We start from the raw sequence: 15,539 nt of genomic DNA, 5'->3' as shown, positions 1-15,539 counted from the left end.
GCGCGTACACAAAAAAATATTTTGGGGGGGGTTTTGGTTTTAAATTTTTATTCTTATATAATCTAACCTAAGGTTATAAATAATAAAACTTATTTTCTGAAATTTCGGGGGGGTTTGAACCCCTAAAACCCCCCCTTGTGTACGCGCCTGATAGTAACCATGAAAATAGTTACTGTAACCGTAAATTATTGTAGCTATACAATTTATTATAGCTAGACAGACAACTTTTAAGCATAGTTGGGAGTACCTATAATGAAGAATGTTGGAATGATTGTGTTGCGACAACATAAATATTATGGTTAAATTGTCAACTATACATTATGGTTGTCCTAACATAATAATTAGGTTAGTTCTATTATTTTATAGGACCTCATATAGTCATATAGTGAATCCAACCATCCTAAATAGTAACAGCAGCAATGCCCTAACATAATAATTAAGTTGGTGGTTTTTTTTTATTATTTATTATATTTATTATGTATACATTGCTGCAGTGTAGTTTTTTATGAAAACATAATATCCTGAGAATCATAGGTAGTATTATGCGCCTACAAATATCTTTAAATATCAAGTAACATCCAAAAAATTAGTAACTATTTTATAAATAACTATGATAAAATGTACATTAGAGACGGGAATTAAATTTAAAAATATTTAAAATTAAAAAATAAGTTCTCATTATATAGGTAGGTACTTGTTTTCATATTTTTAAATGTTATACACTAATCACATACATAAATACATATCATACAAAATGCATAGATATTTACATAATAAAACAATAGGTAACATACAATACTTATAAAATTCATAATTGTAAACTACTTGAAATGTACAGAATACTTGAATTTATATTCAAGTTAACACATATAAGTGTAGAAGAAGGGGTAATACAAGAAAGTAATAAATCGACAAGTTATAACGCAAAAATACAAATTTATTATTATACAGCGACAAATGAAAGAGATGGACAAATTTCAAAATATGAATTTTTGTAAAGAGCGTGTATTGAAATTAATTTACGTGAAATAAGACATGGCGCTACGTCCATATTGGTATCTACTGGTAGCTGTTTGTCGCACAAATCGATTTTATTAAATATTGTGTCGTTCCTTATTATCATTGCTTTGGGTTTCGAGGAATCCATAACTCAAACACACTAACGTTCATTTACTTTACACCCATAGACACGCCACTAGACAAGGCTACAAAGAGTTGCCTATACATAACTCCTTTGAAATAGTGGTGCGTCGTGCTGCAATCTCCTGAAGAATGAACGACAAAATGTTAATTAGGTAGCTATATTGTATTATTATTTAATTTTTTTTTTTTTTTTGAATATACGATTATTACAATCTCTTAAAATAATTTTTAATCATAATATACTTTTTAATTTTAAAAATTGATTTTTCTTAATTTTTACGTCTATAATACTCTTATGAGTCTCTACAATCTACACTAATGCTGTCATAACACGTATTATACCACCTAATTAAACGATAAATGTGTATTCGCGTATATAATGTATATAGATTATATCGTAACGAAATGTATATAGGTAAGTAAAATAGGTTAAAAATTTCATTTTTCATAAATATAATAAAATTTAAACAATTTGTATAATATAAGTAAAAATAGATTAAAAATTTCATTTTTTTTTTTTCATAAATATAGTAAAACATAAAAAAATTATATATAAGTATAAAAGATTAAAAAATAGAAAGTATATAAAATATAAATTGCCGCAGTTTGTATTATGTATTTTATCAGTTTTGTCGCAGATTGTATAATCTTAATTTTTTTTGTCACAGTTATAACATATCGACTTTTAGAAAAAGGTAAATTTTGCCGCAGTTTACATACAGCCAAATATAACACACCCATTATAGTTGCCTACTCTGTATCCGAGATCCACACGACACCTACTGTTATAGCTTTACCCATTTAATCACTATTTTTTATTTTGAATTATAAAATATGACTTTTGTTTGCAAGCAATGTGATGCAAATTTTACCAAAAAATATAATTTATATCAAGGTCAATCAACAAAATAATAATATAGTATTGACAATAAATTCATAAACTATTTAAATTTATAACTTATGGTTTAAATATATATTATATATACGTAAAAGTAGTTATATAATATAACTTGATTTGTTTTAAATTTATTGGAATGCAATGAGTGCAATCAAAAGTTATCAAATTAGACTATAGAAATAGTCCTAGAATTTTCAAACGTTCACTGATAAAAATATGATACATATTATTTAATATATTTCTTCAGTTACCTATATCAACAATAATCAAAGATTTCAGAAATATGTATGCTCATCAAGACCATCCACACCTCCGAAATAATTACAGGATCATCGGCCCAGAAGAAACAAATAAAAAATGACCGAGAGCTCATTAATTATATAAGTAGTACCCAAATTCGTGACGACCACCTCTAAAATCAAACTTCTTCCTAGAGACGAGGGGCAAAATCCCCGAAACTCTATAAGTGGACCGTAAAGGTCACCCCAATCAAGCAGAGCGAAGTATTTACTACGTCATTCGTGAGATAAAAATTCGTCGGAGAGCATGTCGACTACTCGACTATACTTCCGTACCTAATGTAAACTCCACAATAATTATATGTTTATCAGTCCCGCGTGCAGTCGTCTTACTGTAAGCAATAAAATTATTTTGGTTAATCCGATTCGTGGGGGGGCGTAGGCGATTTGACCGGTTTCCCCTATACGTCCCCGACGAAAAGAAAAATAAACAATAAACCGGCTTGCAAAAACCGTGGTGGCAAGAGGTTTTTGTTGTAAGAAGAAAAACGCGATAATATCCGCCACCGACTTATTTGTGTCGGAGCGAAACGGTTTATTTGCAATGAAATTTTCATAAAAAAAGTAACGTTCCGAAGTAGAGAGAGAAGCGCGACGGCGTATGGAGGTTTTTTGGATTTTCGTGGGCGTGTCGTACGAAAAATACGTAACGATAAAACAATTCGAAATCTGTGATAAGACGATAGCGCGCGAACGCAATATCAATTTTCACGACAAGTCGAATATTATAAATAATGAAACGCCGACGACCGACAAATCGTGATTTACCGTGACTTAATAATAATATGACGCGTATTTTTCGTGGCTGTTTATTTCCGTACGATTACTAGCGGCCGGTACTTCCGCACGACAGTTCACATAGGCGGTGTACGGTAAATCCCGAGTACGTTACTATTAATAAACAGTAGACCATTACACACACACAGGTATATATATATATACTAATAATATATAATCTTTATTATAGTATATTATATCTGTGATTACAAATTATTAACGCTGATACCGCAGACAGATTTCTCAGTTCCCATCACCACTGAGAAACGCGATTTAAGATAGTATCTTAAATCGTGCTGAGAAGTAATCGGACGTAATATTTTAGATCGTACTTTTATATTGGATCGGCTTTCAGCAGAATATTATTACCGTCTCGACTGTAAACGTCCTTACAAAACGGTCTACAGTGGGTACTAGGTATCAACTGATAATTCCATCATTTTAGAAAACGCTCGTGAGCGTGACCACTCTGTAGACTCGATCAAACGTAATTTGTTCACCTTCTTTTGATAATATTATATTTACACCATATCTATTTTTAAATATTGAAAATACCTAATTACGAAACGCTTTAAATTTGTAAATAATACACAAACAAAATCGCGGCAACGTGGCGTCCGATTTTACGCGCAATTTTATATGCCTTTGAATGGTCGAAATCACGTTCTCAACAACTTATTCCAGCACTGCGCGCAATCGTTGGTTTACCAAACAGGTAAAGCGCGCGCATATCGTTTTCTCGTCTATTTTTCGCTGATACCGTTCAACCATTCAGTTAATCAGTAGTCGGATGCCGAATGCCTTGTACTAGGGTACACGATATTATAGTTATTTTGGTTTTTCGTGACTGATTTGTTTGTTTCTTTTTGTTATAGATATCATAATTGTTAATTGCTTTGCGCCTGTAATTTGGTTATTTTTTCTCAAAATCGAATTCAACATGACGGATCAGATTAACTTTAAGAAATATAAAGAGTAAGTGCAATATTACATGATTATACTTGGTATTACAATTACTGTGGTAAACCGAGGTTCGTCTCCGGTAATTATTAAGACAGTACGTTTCGTCCCAGAAACTTTTTAGCTAAAGGACGCTTGGTCCCCGACATTTATGATAATCTAAATACATTCATTTTTAATGAGCAATTTAATGTTTAAATGACAATACTACAAAATATAAAAATACATAATCAATAATCATAGAATATATTTAGCCAACACAAAATGTCATAAAAATAAATACCTAAATTAAAATTAAATACTACAATAGATACAAAGATTAATAAATTACATATTCAATTTTTAGGTCAACTAACATGTATTTTTAAACAGTATATAAATTAGTAATGAATTATCTTAATATTATAGTATTTAATTTTTATTCATTCATTTTTAAAACATTTTGTGTTGACTTAATAATATACTCTTATGATTATTGATTTGATTATATATTTGTTTATTTTGTAGTATTGTTTTTAAACATTAAATTATTCATCGAAAATTTCTATATTTAAAAATCCTATCTTAATAATTGCCAGTGATGAAACTTCCATGAATGGGTTTTTTTTTCACTGGGGCAATAGACACGTAATTCAATTATTGTACTATTAATGTTGTTGTGGGTGAAAATAGGTATCTAATGGTTTTTATTTTCTGTGTGTCTAACCTGCCTTAACTTGGCATGTAATGAGTCACTAAAATACTGATCACAGATCTAAATATCCTTTAATAAGGTATCTAAATTAAAACAATATTATAATATTAACTCTTACCTGTCTGTAATTCATATTGTTTTTTAATTTAAAAAATTGATTACAAATTTCTTGACATAATTATTAAACTGATTGAATCTACCTTTATTTTAGTCTGCTATATAATAATGAAGGATCTAAAAATAACGGAAATTTAACACCAATTTATGGACCTTATGAAAAACTATACCTCAATGATTGGGGTCAATCCGACATACATCATGAGATTGTGCAGGTAATTACTAGTTATAAATTCATATTTTATGATATACTTAATTATACATCATTTTTATTTTATTTCTTAGTTAGATATATTTACTTAATGTAATAAATTTGCATTTTTTATATTTTAAGTTAAGTTAAAAATTTATGTTAGGTCCACGGCTTATTTTTTCCATTGTCATTTAACTATCGCTTAATTAATTATTTTTAGATTAGTCGAAAATTCAACTATTATAATCATCTGCTAAATAAATATTATACCTATATCACTGCATCTATTATATTAAATTCCTACATATTAATTGGTAGAAATGTGTATGATACTTTATTTATTTATAGGCCTTTGATAAAATGAATATTAAACAAATGAAACCAATACAACAGAATTCATTTTTATACTTGACGAAACATTATAATACGGCAATGATTGGCTTTTCAAAAGGAAAATCAGTTTCTTACTTAGCAAGTATTGGTTCTTCAATTTTGAGCAACAGTAACAATAAAGTGGTATGTTATAACATTATAAAAAAAAGACTAAAGAGAACATAATAATTTGTTATATGTTTAACTACTTGAAATTTTATGTTATTTTTCAGTTTTTTTTTTTTTTATTTATATTAAATAAAAATAATTATATTTGCAGGAAAATTGTGACATTGGGCCTAAAGCTATTATACTGAGTAGTTCTCTAAGATCATGCTCTTTGTTAGAAGATTTATCAAAACTACTTTTCTCTTCAACTAAAAATAAAATTAATATTGTTGTAGCTTATGAATCTATTTCAGTACAACACTCTATAGTAAGTGAAATACTTAAGGTTATATCAACTTTTTCATATAAGGAAAGATGGTTAATACTATCGATACTTAAGACATTTTAGAAAATACTATTGTTGGTAATATTATTGGTTGTTGCATAATTACAAGATCATACAGAGAAACAGTTATGTGAACAAATAACTACAAAGGCTATTGCTTTGCTTTTCTACTTTCTTAGTTAAAAACCAAATTTAAAGACAATATTTTCTATAATTTAAGGTTTTATATTTTTTATATCATTAACCCAAAATATTCTTTAAGGGTATAAAGTAGAAATATTATATCATATAAACAATTTATGTAAACAATAAATATTTCCTTCTGTATCAAGTGTAAATGTAATTTCTAAACTATTATAAACATGTAGCTAGTGGATTTTTTTTTTTTTGTATACAACTGTTTTTCAACTAATTTTTACTAATAGGTTATGGATGTATGACATCATTTTAATATGTTTAAATTGATAAATAAAAGTAGACAATAGACATACATATCAAATTTTAAAGTTGTTAATTGTATTTATATTTATTATTATTATTTTTATAGGCTGCTTTATGTAATGGTTGTGATATTTTAATTGCTACTCCAACTGGCCTCCATAATTTAGTTACTCAATCAAAAATATTTAGTTATTCAAATCTAAAACATTTTGTTTTTGATAATATAGATCTACTACTGGATATCTATAAAACTCAAGTAACTATATTAATTGTTATATAACATTAAAAACAAAAAAATATTTAACTTAAGAAACATTTTAGATAGCTTATTTTTCTCAACTCTTAATTAAACTTAAAGAAAAAGAAGGATGTAGTATACAATTAATATCTGCATCAGTCAAATGGAATAAAGAAGTAGATATGTTTTTAAACCAGTTGTTCCTAAAATGGCAATATATTTTTGGATCTCCCCTAGAAGCTGTTCGTTATATGAAAATAGGATTTAATGTTGTACTAGTCGATGATGATAAACTAGAGAAAATATTACGTAAACAATTTTTTTTTTAACTTAATTTTATAATTAATGTTCAATTAATATTTTATTTTATGATTCTAGAGTTCCTTAAAAATAATAAAAAGTGTTATCAAAGTGTTATAGTTACATCTAATTCTAATGAACTTGACATGATTTCTAGTTATATTGAACAACATAGTTCTAGTATAGAGGTATTGGTGCCATGTGATATGAGAATTTCTAATGGTAAATTAATTCATAGTAATTTAATTTTGATAGTAATATATTACTTCAAATGGCTTACTTTACATACAGGCTTTATTTTTGTTTAGTTTATACATTGCAACGATGGAATGACTCATTAAAAAAAAAACAACGTGTATTAATTTGTTGTGACGATATGTTAATAGATTTTTGTATTGTTGATGCTGATTGTTTAATACATTATGACATTCCAGATAATAAACACAAATTTTCAATGAGATTCAGTGTTTTACAAAATTCTAGCAATGTTGTTAATAAAGTGAGTTCTTTAAATTAAACTGTTTTTATTCATAAAAAATGCTTAAATTAATATGTAGCTTAGAAATCTTAGTGGTTTATAAGCTCTAAAAATATAAATGCATGAACATCACACATCACTCCATCCATTCCTAAATAAATGTACTGATTGCACCTGAATCATTTTACCAAAACTACATTTTTTATTTTATTTTATTTTTTTTGTTTATAGAATAAAGACCTAAGTACTTATATATTTTTAAGCAACAATATTAGAGACATGTTGCAGTTGCCAAAAGTAGTAGAAATTATGAAAGATTTTGGTAAAGGTGAAGTGGATCCAATTTTGCTAAAACATGCCAAGGTTTGATAATAATTTTTTAAAACACAGCTCTAAATTAATTGTGATGGGTATTTGTAAATTTACTTTTGAATTTTGATAAGAAGATTCAATTTTAATAATTAATTTTTTCCTTTTTTTAGAATATAAGTGACTCTCTAGAAAAAGAAAAAAAAAATTGTCTTTTATGCAGCGAAGTACAACAATTTGGTCATTGTTCTAGATCTTTAGTATGCCAGAGTCGTCATATTTTATTCAAGCAACATGATGAACCTAATACTAACATTCCTAGGTTAATTTTTATCACTTTAAATAGATTTGTAGAATTAGTTTGTATACTCGTACCATTATTAGACATTGAGATCTTTATTTCAAAAATTATATCTATAATTAAATAAAATATTTAATTACTACTTAATTATAACATTTTTTTTTTAGATCTGGATTAGCTGTTGTTAAAATTTTAAATGTTTATGATGCATCTCATATTTCTGCTAAACTTTTAAAAGTGAATAATACAAATAATCTTAATGATGAAGAACATTGGTCAAATGTAGTAGATCATTCTGATACCATTAATTCTAAGCTCAGTTCACACTTTTCAAAAAAAAATTCTGAGTAAATTTTATATAGGTTAATACCTAAATAAAATTACATATTAATAAACCTTTTTTTAATATTATAGAATTCTTCATGAAAACCCTAACCCTGAAGATATAGTTGCTGTAAAGATTGATTCTAATAATTCTAGAAAAATAACTAATACTGGATATTTCAGGGCTCTTGTTATTAATATAGTTGATAAATATACAACAAACCCTAAAGTGAGGGTTAAGCTAATTGATGAAGGCTATGTTGAAACTATATCGGTAAATAGCACTTCTTAATTAATTTTAAATTATTTCTGATATTAAAATCATTAATATGCATTTAGAAATGGAATGTATTTGTGTTACCTGATCTGTTAAAAAGTATACATACAACTACTGTCGATATGTTTTTGGCATCTGTTAAACCAATTGGCTTTGATAAAACATGGTGCACCCACGCTAACACTTGTGTCCTAAGACATTTGAAGGATGGTGAAATTTGCAATAATACATTTATTGTAAAGGTATGAAATTTAATACCTGTTTCACATGGTTTTTATGTGTTAAAATTATGTTTTTTCCAGATTAAAATGGCATTAAGAAATACTATATGGATAAAAGCATTATATGAAAAATATTGGGATTCAAAATTAATTAAATATGACATTAAAGAAATTTTGCCTGAGGTGTTGTTCAATTTTGGTTACGCTGATATAAATTTTGAACATATTAACAATTTAACAGAACTAAGTATTTCAGCTGGTATTGCCAAGCCATTACAATCAAAAATTAATGTTGAGAACAATAGTAAGTTAAATGAATGATTTTATTGTTCAATTTTCTTTTATCTAATTTTTATGTTATTTTAGATGAACTCAGCATAGAAGAATATATGTCAATTTATGAACTGCCTCAACCTCAATGGGCACATCTGGACCAAAATGTCGCTTTGGTTTCAGTAGAGTGTTTTCTTAGTCCTAAACTGTTTTTTGTTGGAAATACCAAATACAATGATGGGTAAAATATTCTATTTGTTTGTATATATAGAAAATAACTTATAAAACTTGATTGTTATAGAATGATTTGGTTTTTATTTTTCTTAGAAAATATTTAAAAAATTATTTATTCAAATTTAAATTTTAAGTGATGAATGTATTGGTTTTACTGTGATGATTTTTTTTGTGTCTCATCATTTTTTCGATTTCGAGTGTAGTTTCTGGTAGCAAATTAAATTCAGTTGACTTGATAAGATGTCTAAAGTAGTTTTCAGTATTTTATCAAACATTTGGGGAAGAGTAAATTTAAATCACAAAAAATTACACTCAATAATGGTTTTTGATTGACTAATAATATATGATTATATTTAGTTAACAGCTAGTTATATTATATGAACTAGTATTAAATTATATAAGATTTATTTTTGAAAAGTTAGTTCAGCCTACTATATTACTAATTAATGATAACAATATAAATATATAATGTATCCTTAGTTATATTGACTTGAATAAGGTTTAAAAACATACTTTTAAATTGTTATATGTGTATCATTTAAAGTATAAATTTGATAAACTTTTTGCAGTAAGCAAATTAATTAGTGTAATTTAGATAACTATGCATTTTTATAAAATAAAATTAAACCAGTCAATAAATTAGTATACAATATTAAAATATGATAATGTTTTAGACTTGACAATCTTCAACTATTAATTAATAAATATGTAGAAGAAAAACAATTAGAAAAGTTAAAACATGTTATTAAAGGCGCAATTTGTTTAGCAAAACATCCTCAAGCAAATACGTAAGTATTTAATTATAATATTAAACATACTCTATATCCATTTTAACAACTTTTGTTTAATAGGTTTAGCCGTGTTAAAATTATTGATAAATTTGGTGATGGGACTGTTGAAGTTTTCTTTGTGGACAAAGCTGAATTTCTTAATATTCAATTACATTTATTACTTACAATACATCCAGATTTAATTACTTACTTACCATTCCAAGTAAATTAATGTTTTAGTTAAATATAATTAGTAGTAATACATTCTTAAATTAATTTTTTTATTGTCAGGCTATTGAATGTAGTTTAAAAGGCATTAAAGATACATTACCTACAGGCAATGAGCTAAATGATCCAATCGACTATTTATTTGATATGACTGCAAATCCATTATATTTAGAAGTTAGTAAACACTATTTTTAATAATATATATATTTTAAATCTATTTTTAATTTTAGGTTACTGACACTATTTCATCAACAACGTTTACTGGCGGTAGTCTCTATGAAGTGATTTTATATGATGAAAATATTACTGTTAATTTAGAGTTTCAGGCAAAATTCAGTGAATATTGTGATGATATCCAAATGTCTAAAATTATGGATTTAATAAATAATGAATATAATGAAGATATTAATGTGAACAATGATGAAGATATTCCATATGTTATTGATGAAACTAAATTTGAAATTGACGATATGAATTCTGATGAATTGAAAATAAAACAAGAATTTTTTACTGATTTTGGAACTGCGGTTTTTGGTGAAGTAATCAATAATTTATGTATTCTTATAATTATCAGTTCTTAAAAAGATGTACAAACTCAACATTTAGCTTTGTTATTTTTAATATTAAAATGAATTGACTTATTATCAACCCTTAAGGTGAAAAGAAAATTTAGTGATGATTTTCTTTATAAAATAACTTATACAATATATAATTTACTTCAAATTTAAAATATCTAAAAAACTCTTTTATAAATTATTCTGCAGATGATGTTTTATCTATAAATTTGATAGTAGGTAAATACTAAATTCATTCTAATATTTAAAAAAGGTACTTAAGTTAAACAGAGAATACCGAGTATTGATTTTCCATGTTATGCATTTATAAGATAAAGATAACTTATATGAGGTGATGTCCTCAAGATAAGATGACATTTAAGAGGACGTCGTACCCCATGTGTTATCTTTGTCCTACACACGTATGACATAGCAAATTTTGGATTATCAGTTTCAAAAGTATGCTGTTAGTTTTGATATTAGAGTGAATTAACCTATTATACAATTCAAAGGAAGAATTACTATCTAGGGTCCCACATAGGTTTTTATTGATATTATTTTTTTTTAGTAAGTTATAACCATTTTGAAACTCTTCTTTTTAAAATACCCTATATAATAGGTCAATTCACTCTAATATCAAAACTAATAGCTTATTTTTTTGAAACTGGTGAACAAAAATTTGCTATTTCATACTTGGTGTAAATTGGAGACAACACATGCTGGTACGACGTCCTCTTAAGCCTTGAGGATTAGAATATCCAACGCTGTAAAAGTGTTGTATATATTATACAATTTATCAATTTATACTTTTATTTGTAAGATCACTATATTGGAATGTTTTTCGATGTTGGAATTATTGTAATCTTAAAAAAAAATAATAATAATAATAATATAATAAATTATGAAACAGAAATTAAAATTATATAACAAATATAGTAAGACATTCTACTGTCAGTGTTTAAAATTAAAAAGTATTATTTTTTTAGGCTTATACAGATATTTTAAAAAGTTCAAACCAAAATATTCAAGATGTTAAGAAAGAAGATTCTTTAACACTCACAGATATAACACCATTAATTGAAAGTGAACCTCTTAAAGAAAACATTAATATTGAACCAATTAAAACTAATAAAATTAGACCTGTTGAAAATGTAAAAATGACTAAAGATACATCTATGAAAAATGATTGCAAACAGAAACCTAAGGAAAAACTACGACAAATTTGTTTAACGTGCAATACTAATATACAGTCTATCATTCCTATATGCACTTGGCATCAAGATAAAAATAATATTTATTTAAAATTCAATATTCTTGAAATAGATGATTTTAACTTGGACTATTCAATGGAAAGTATAAATTTTAAGTAAGTATGTATTAAATATATTAAGCAAAAAATAATAAAAATTTTTATACTTAACTAAATGTTTTATTTTCAGAGCTCAATTCAAAAGTTATACTTATGCGTTTTGTGTTAGGCTTTATGGTTTTATTATGGATAAAAGTATAATACATAAACATAATTTTGATGGGTTCTATATCAAAGCTGAAAAATTGATTAAAACAAGTATGTATTTTATTATTAATAAATTAGTAAGTATTGTACTATGGTGTTAAATCATATTTTGTAGACAAACCAAACCTTAACTAAATTATTTCATATAAAGCTGAATAAAACTATTTAATATTGTATTAAACCTAATCCAACATACCCTACTTTCTACTTTATAATAATTTCTTAATTTAAATAGTGAATTAGCTTATTGATTATTCTATACCATCAATTATTCGTATTGTTCTCTTTGAAACAGATTGAATTAAACTTAATATGAACGAAAAAAAAACAAAAAAAAGTAGTGAGTTAATATTGTATATTATTGTTTTAAAATTATTTATATAAATAAAAATTTTAATACTTTAAATAATTCTATTAGTGCTCTATTTGACTTGGTTGTAGACTACTTAGGCTTAACAAAATAATTGAATATGTCATGACTTCTATTAGTGTCTAAATTTACAATATAAATATTTTTACAGATTACAAATGGCCACATTTGTTTTTATGTAAAAAGCATCATACATATGTGAAATATGATACAGAACACATTGAAACTAAAGACAATTCCATCTGGATTAAAGGTATTATAATTAATAATAATTTGGTGAATATAATCATGTTAATTATGTTTTGAGAATTATACAAGATGATTTACCAAATGTGTTCACTCTTATTTTCCTTTAATAATATTTGTTTTTAAGATAGATACAGCTTTTTCTTCTGACATAGTTTGTGTTATTATTGCAATAGCATCCAAACAATAATAAATGAAATTTATGTTATTACTATACCATTGTAATTTTTTGTTTTAATATCTAAGTTTAAACCACTATGTTACCATAGCAACCTCCTTGATTTTCTTTAATCATCATTAAAAATATATATGATTCAATATTTTTCCATGCAGCAGAAAAAATATCAAGTAGAACACTACATTTTGTATATATTACATTTTTTCAAACGAGAATCACATTTTAAATGAAATGGAACGTGATAATTTATAATTTATAGTAATTACCAATTAATATTAATCTGTCAACATTTTATATTTTTTAAATAATTTTTAATAGCTATTATTCTTTGTAAATTATTTGTTTTAATAACTCATATACAACTTCATAATTTACAATAAAGATGGTTTGTTCTTATTTAAAAATAAAAGTTTGTTATTGCCATAACACACTCCTTAAATAGCCTAAACAATCTCAAGTATTTGAAATTATGGTCCTTAAATATCTTTAAAAATTCCAAAAATTAGAATTTAATTAAATATATTATTGAAGGAAAAATAAAGGTGAAAATACACGGTTCTTCTCTTTATTTAGATTAATTATTTTTGCTCTCTTACAGCCATGAACACATTAAAATTACATGCCAAAGGTGTTCCCTTAAACTCAATAGAAAATGAAAGTACTAATAGTGATAGCTGTAGTGACAATGAAGAACTCTCTGTGTATGAGGATTCTATTGATTTCTGACTCAAGTATTTTGCATATATAATTTAAGTATTAACATTGTATTCCGTTTAAATTTTATTGTTAACGTATTTTAAGTTTTTTAATATTTTGATTCCCAGATGACCAGTACAATGTATACCTATTTTTCATGAATAAAATTAATATTAATCATGATTGTTTTTGTCAAGAATTTATAACTAATATTTTGAATATGGCTTTAGCGATCCTTTAAATCATATGTACTTAATGACCGTACAGTTTTAATATATCATAATCTATGAATGGAAGTCTAAGATAGTACCTATTGTTAGGTAAACCTTAAGAATTCGTATCTACATTTTTGGACAAATTAAGGTTGGGTTATGTTGTTATGTACAATTTTACTGTGCTTTCTTTTGTTCATATACACAATAACCAAAAAATCATAACTTTCCCTCCAAAACTAAAATGAGTGATATCATGTAGCATAATATGAGTAATGTACAATTTAAATAGTGATTTTTAAATTTTATTTTTTTCATATACTTTTTAGATACTACTCAGTTTTTTTTTAAACTCACAATAAAGAATTTTTTCCATATTTTTGAATTTTTGAGTACATAAATATGCATATTTAACAATAATTTTTGCATAAAAATCCAGGCTCTATCAATTACCTACATAAATTACAAATTTTAAAAACTAAAAAATATTTTTTTCTCTTAAACCTATTAATTGTATTATATATATTTTACTATGAGGTTTTTATTCACATTTATTTCAGTTTTTACATTGTAAATTATAGTAATCTATTAATTTAAACTTTAAATTACAGAATATAATATTAATTGCCTACTTTTTTAATATATTATGTAATTATTCTTTTAAACCAACCTGAAATAATTTTAATGAGGTACCTACAATGAAAGTATACAAATTACTAATATCTGAAGAAGTAATTTGAATGTTCTTTTATAACTTAACATAAAATATTTTTTTTGATTGTACACAATAAACAACAAGACGTGTTTATTAGATATGGAATGTTACACGACGTGTGACGTGTATATATTTTATACAAACATCTTTTAGTCTAAATAGCCAATCTATTACACATATTTTTGTCATACATCATAATATTATGTCATAACAGCGCTTTTTAGCAATGGATATGAATATAAGATATCATATAATGTATTTTATTTCAAAAAGAGTAAAATTTGTTACTAAAACATGGAAATATTTTAGAAAAAACCAAATGCCACTGGATATGTAGCATATAATATTATATGTAAACAATTTAGTGTTCTAAATTTGAAAATGTCTTAATTTTAACAATATTGTTATCAATCTAGCTTAGCTAAAGTTTATTTTTAACAAGCAGGTACAAGGTCGATATATTCAAAAAAGAGTACACTTTTTAAAATAATCGTACAAGTAAGTAAATCAACAATTTATACTTATACTCTTCTTGATTCTGTAATGATAACCACCATATATAAACACTGTTTTAACCATTAAAACAAAAAATTATACCAACCTTTATTATCTAAATAGTGTGATCATATACTAATAAAATAAATAGGAGAAACATTCAGTTTCACTCTGAGAAAATACCTTCGATTGTTTTAAAAATAATTATATATTTTAAGATGTCTTTACAGAGACATAAAACCAGCTTTAGTATGTA

The 15,539-nt window shown here is 25.5% G+C and overlaps 1 protein-coding gene across 5 annotated transcripts; it reads left to right on the top strand.

Annotated features, from left to right (window-relative positions):
- The first annotated feature begins 3,024 nt into the window (after positions 1–3,024).
- LOC114121918 (putative ATP-dependent RNA helicase TDRD12) lies at positions 3,025–14,044 on the top strand. 5 transcript variants are annotated; one of them, XM_050206560.1, is made up of 24 exons: positions 3,027–3,223; positions 3,993–4,092; positions 4,983–5,103; positions 5,430–5,597; positions 5,734–5,889; positions 6,455–6,604; positions 6,670–6,895; positions 6,965–7,108; positions 7,195–7,385; positions 7,596–7,727; positions 7,847–7,995; positions 8,142–8,321; positions 8,389–8,572; positions 8,638–8,817; positions 8,878–9,100; positions 9,163–9,310; positions 9,978–10,091; positions 10,155–10,296; positions 10,365–10,475; positions 10,532–10,840; positions 11,842–12,221; positions 12,295–12,422; positions 12,893–12,994; positions 13,764–14,044. In XM_050206560.1, exons 2-24 carry the CDS (start codon positions 4,058–4,060, stop codon positions 13,889–13,891), a joined length of 3,801 nt encoding a protein of 1,266 aa, XP_050062517.1. In that variant the 5' UTR covers positions 3,027–3,223; positions 3,993–4,057; the 3' UTR covers positions 13,892–14,044. The 5 variants fall into 5 exon arrangements, 4 of the variants coding, with proteins under 4 accessions (XP_050062517.1, XP_027840228.2, XP_050062518.1 ...); XM_027984427.2 differs by having other exon boundaries at positions 3,027–3,266; XM_050206561.1 differs by lacking the exon at positions 3,027–3,223 and adding an exon at positions 3,331–3,929.
- Positions 14,045–15,539: the final 1,495 nt, after the last annotated feature.

The sequence above is a fragment of the Aphis gossypii genome, chromosome X (genome assembly GCF_020184175.1).
Source record: "Aphis gossypii isolate Hap1 chromosome X, ASM2018417v2, whole genome shotgun sequence".
Classification (NCBI taxonomy): Eukaryota; Metazoa; Arthropoda; class Insecta; order Hemiptera; family Aphididae; genus Aphis; species Aphis gossypii.
This window is presented reverse-complemented; position numbering and strand designations above follow the sequence as displayed.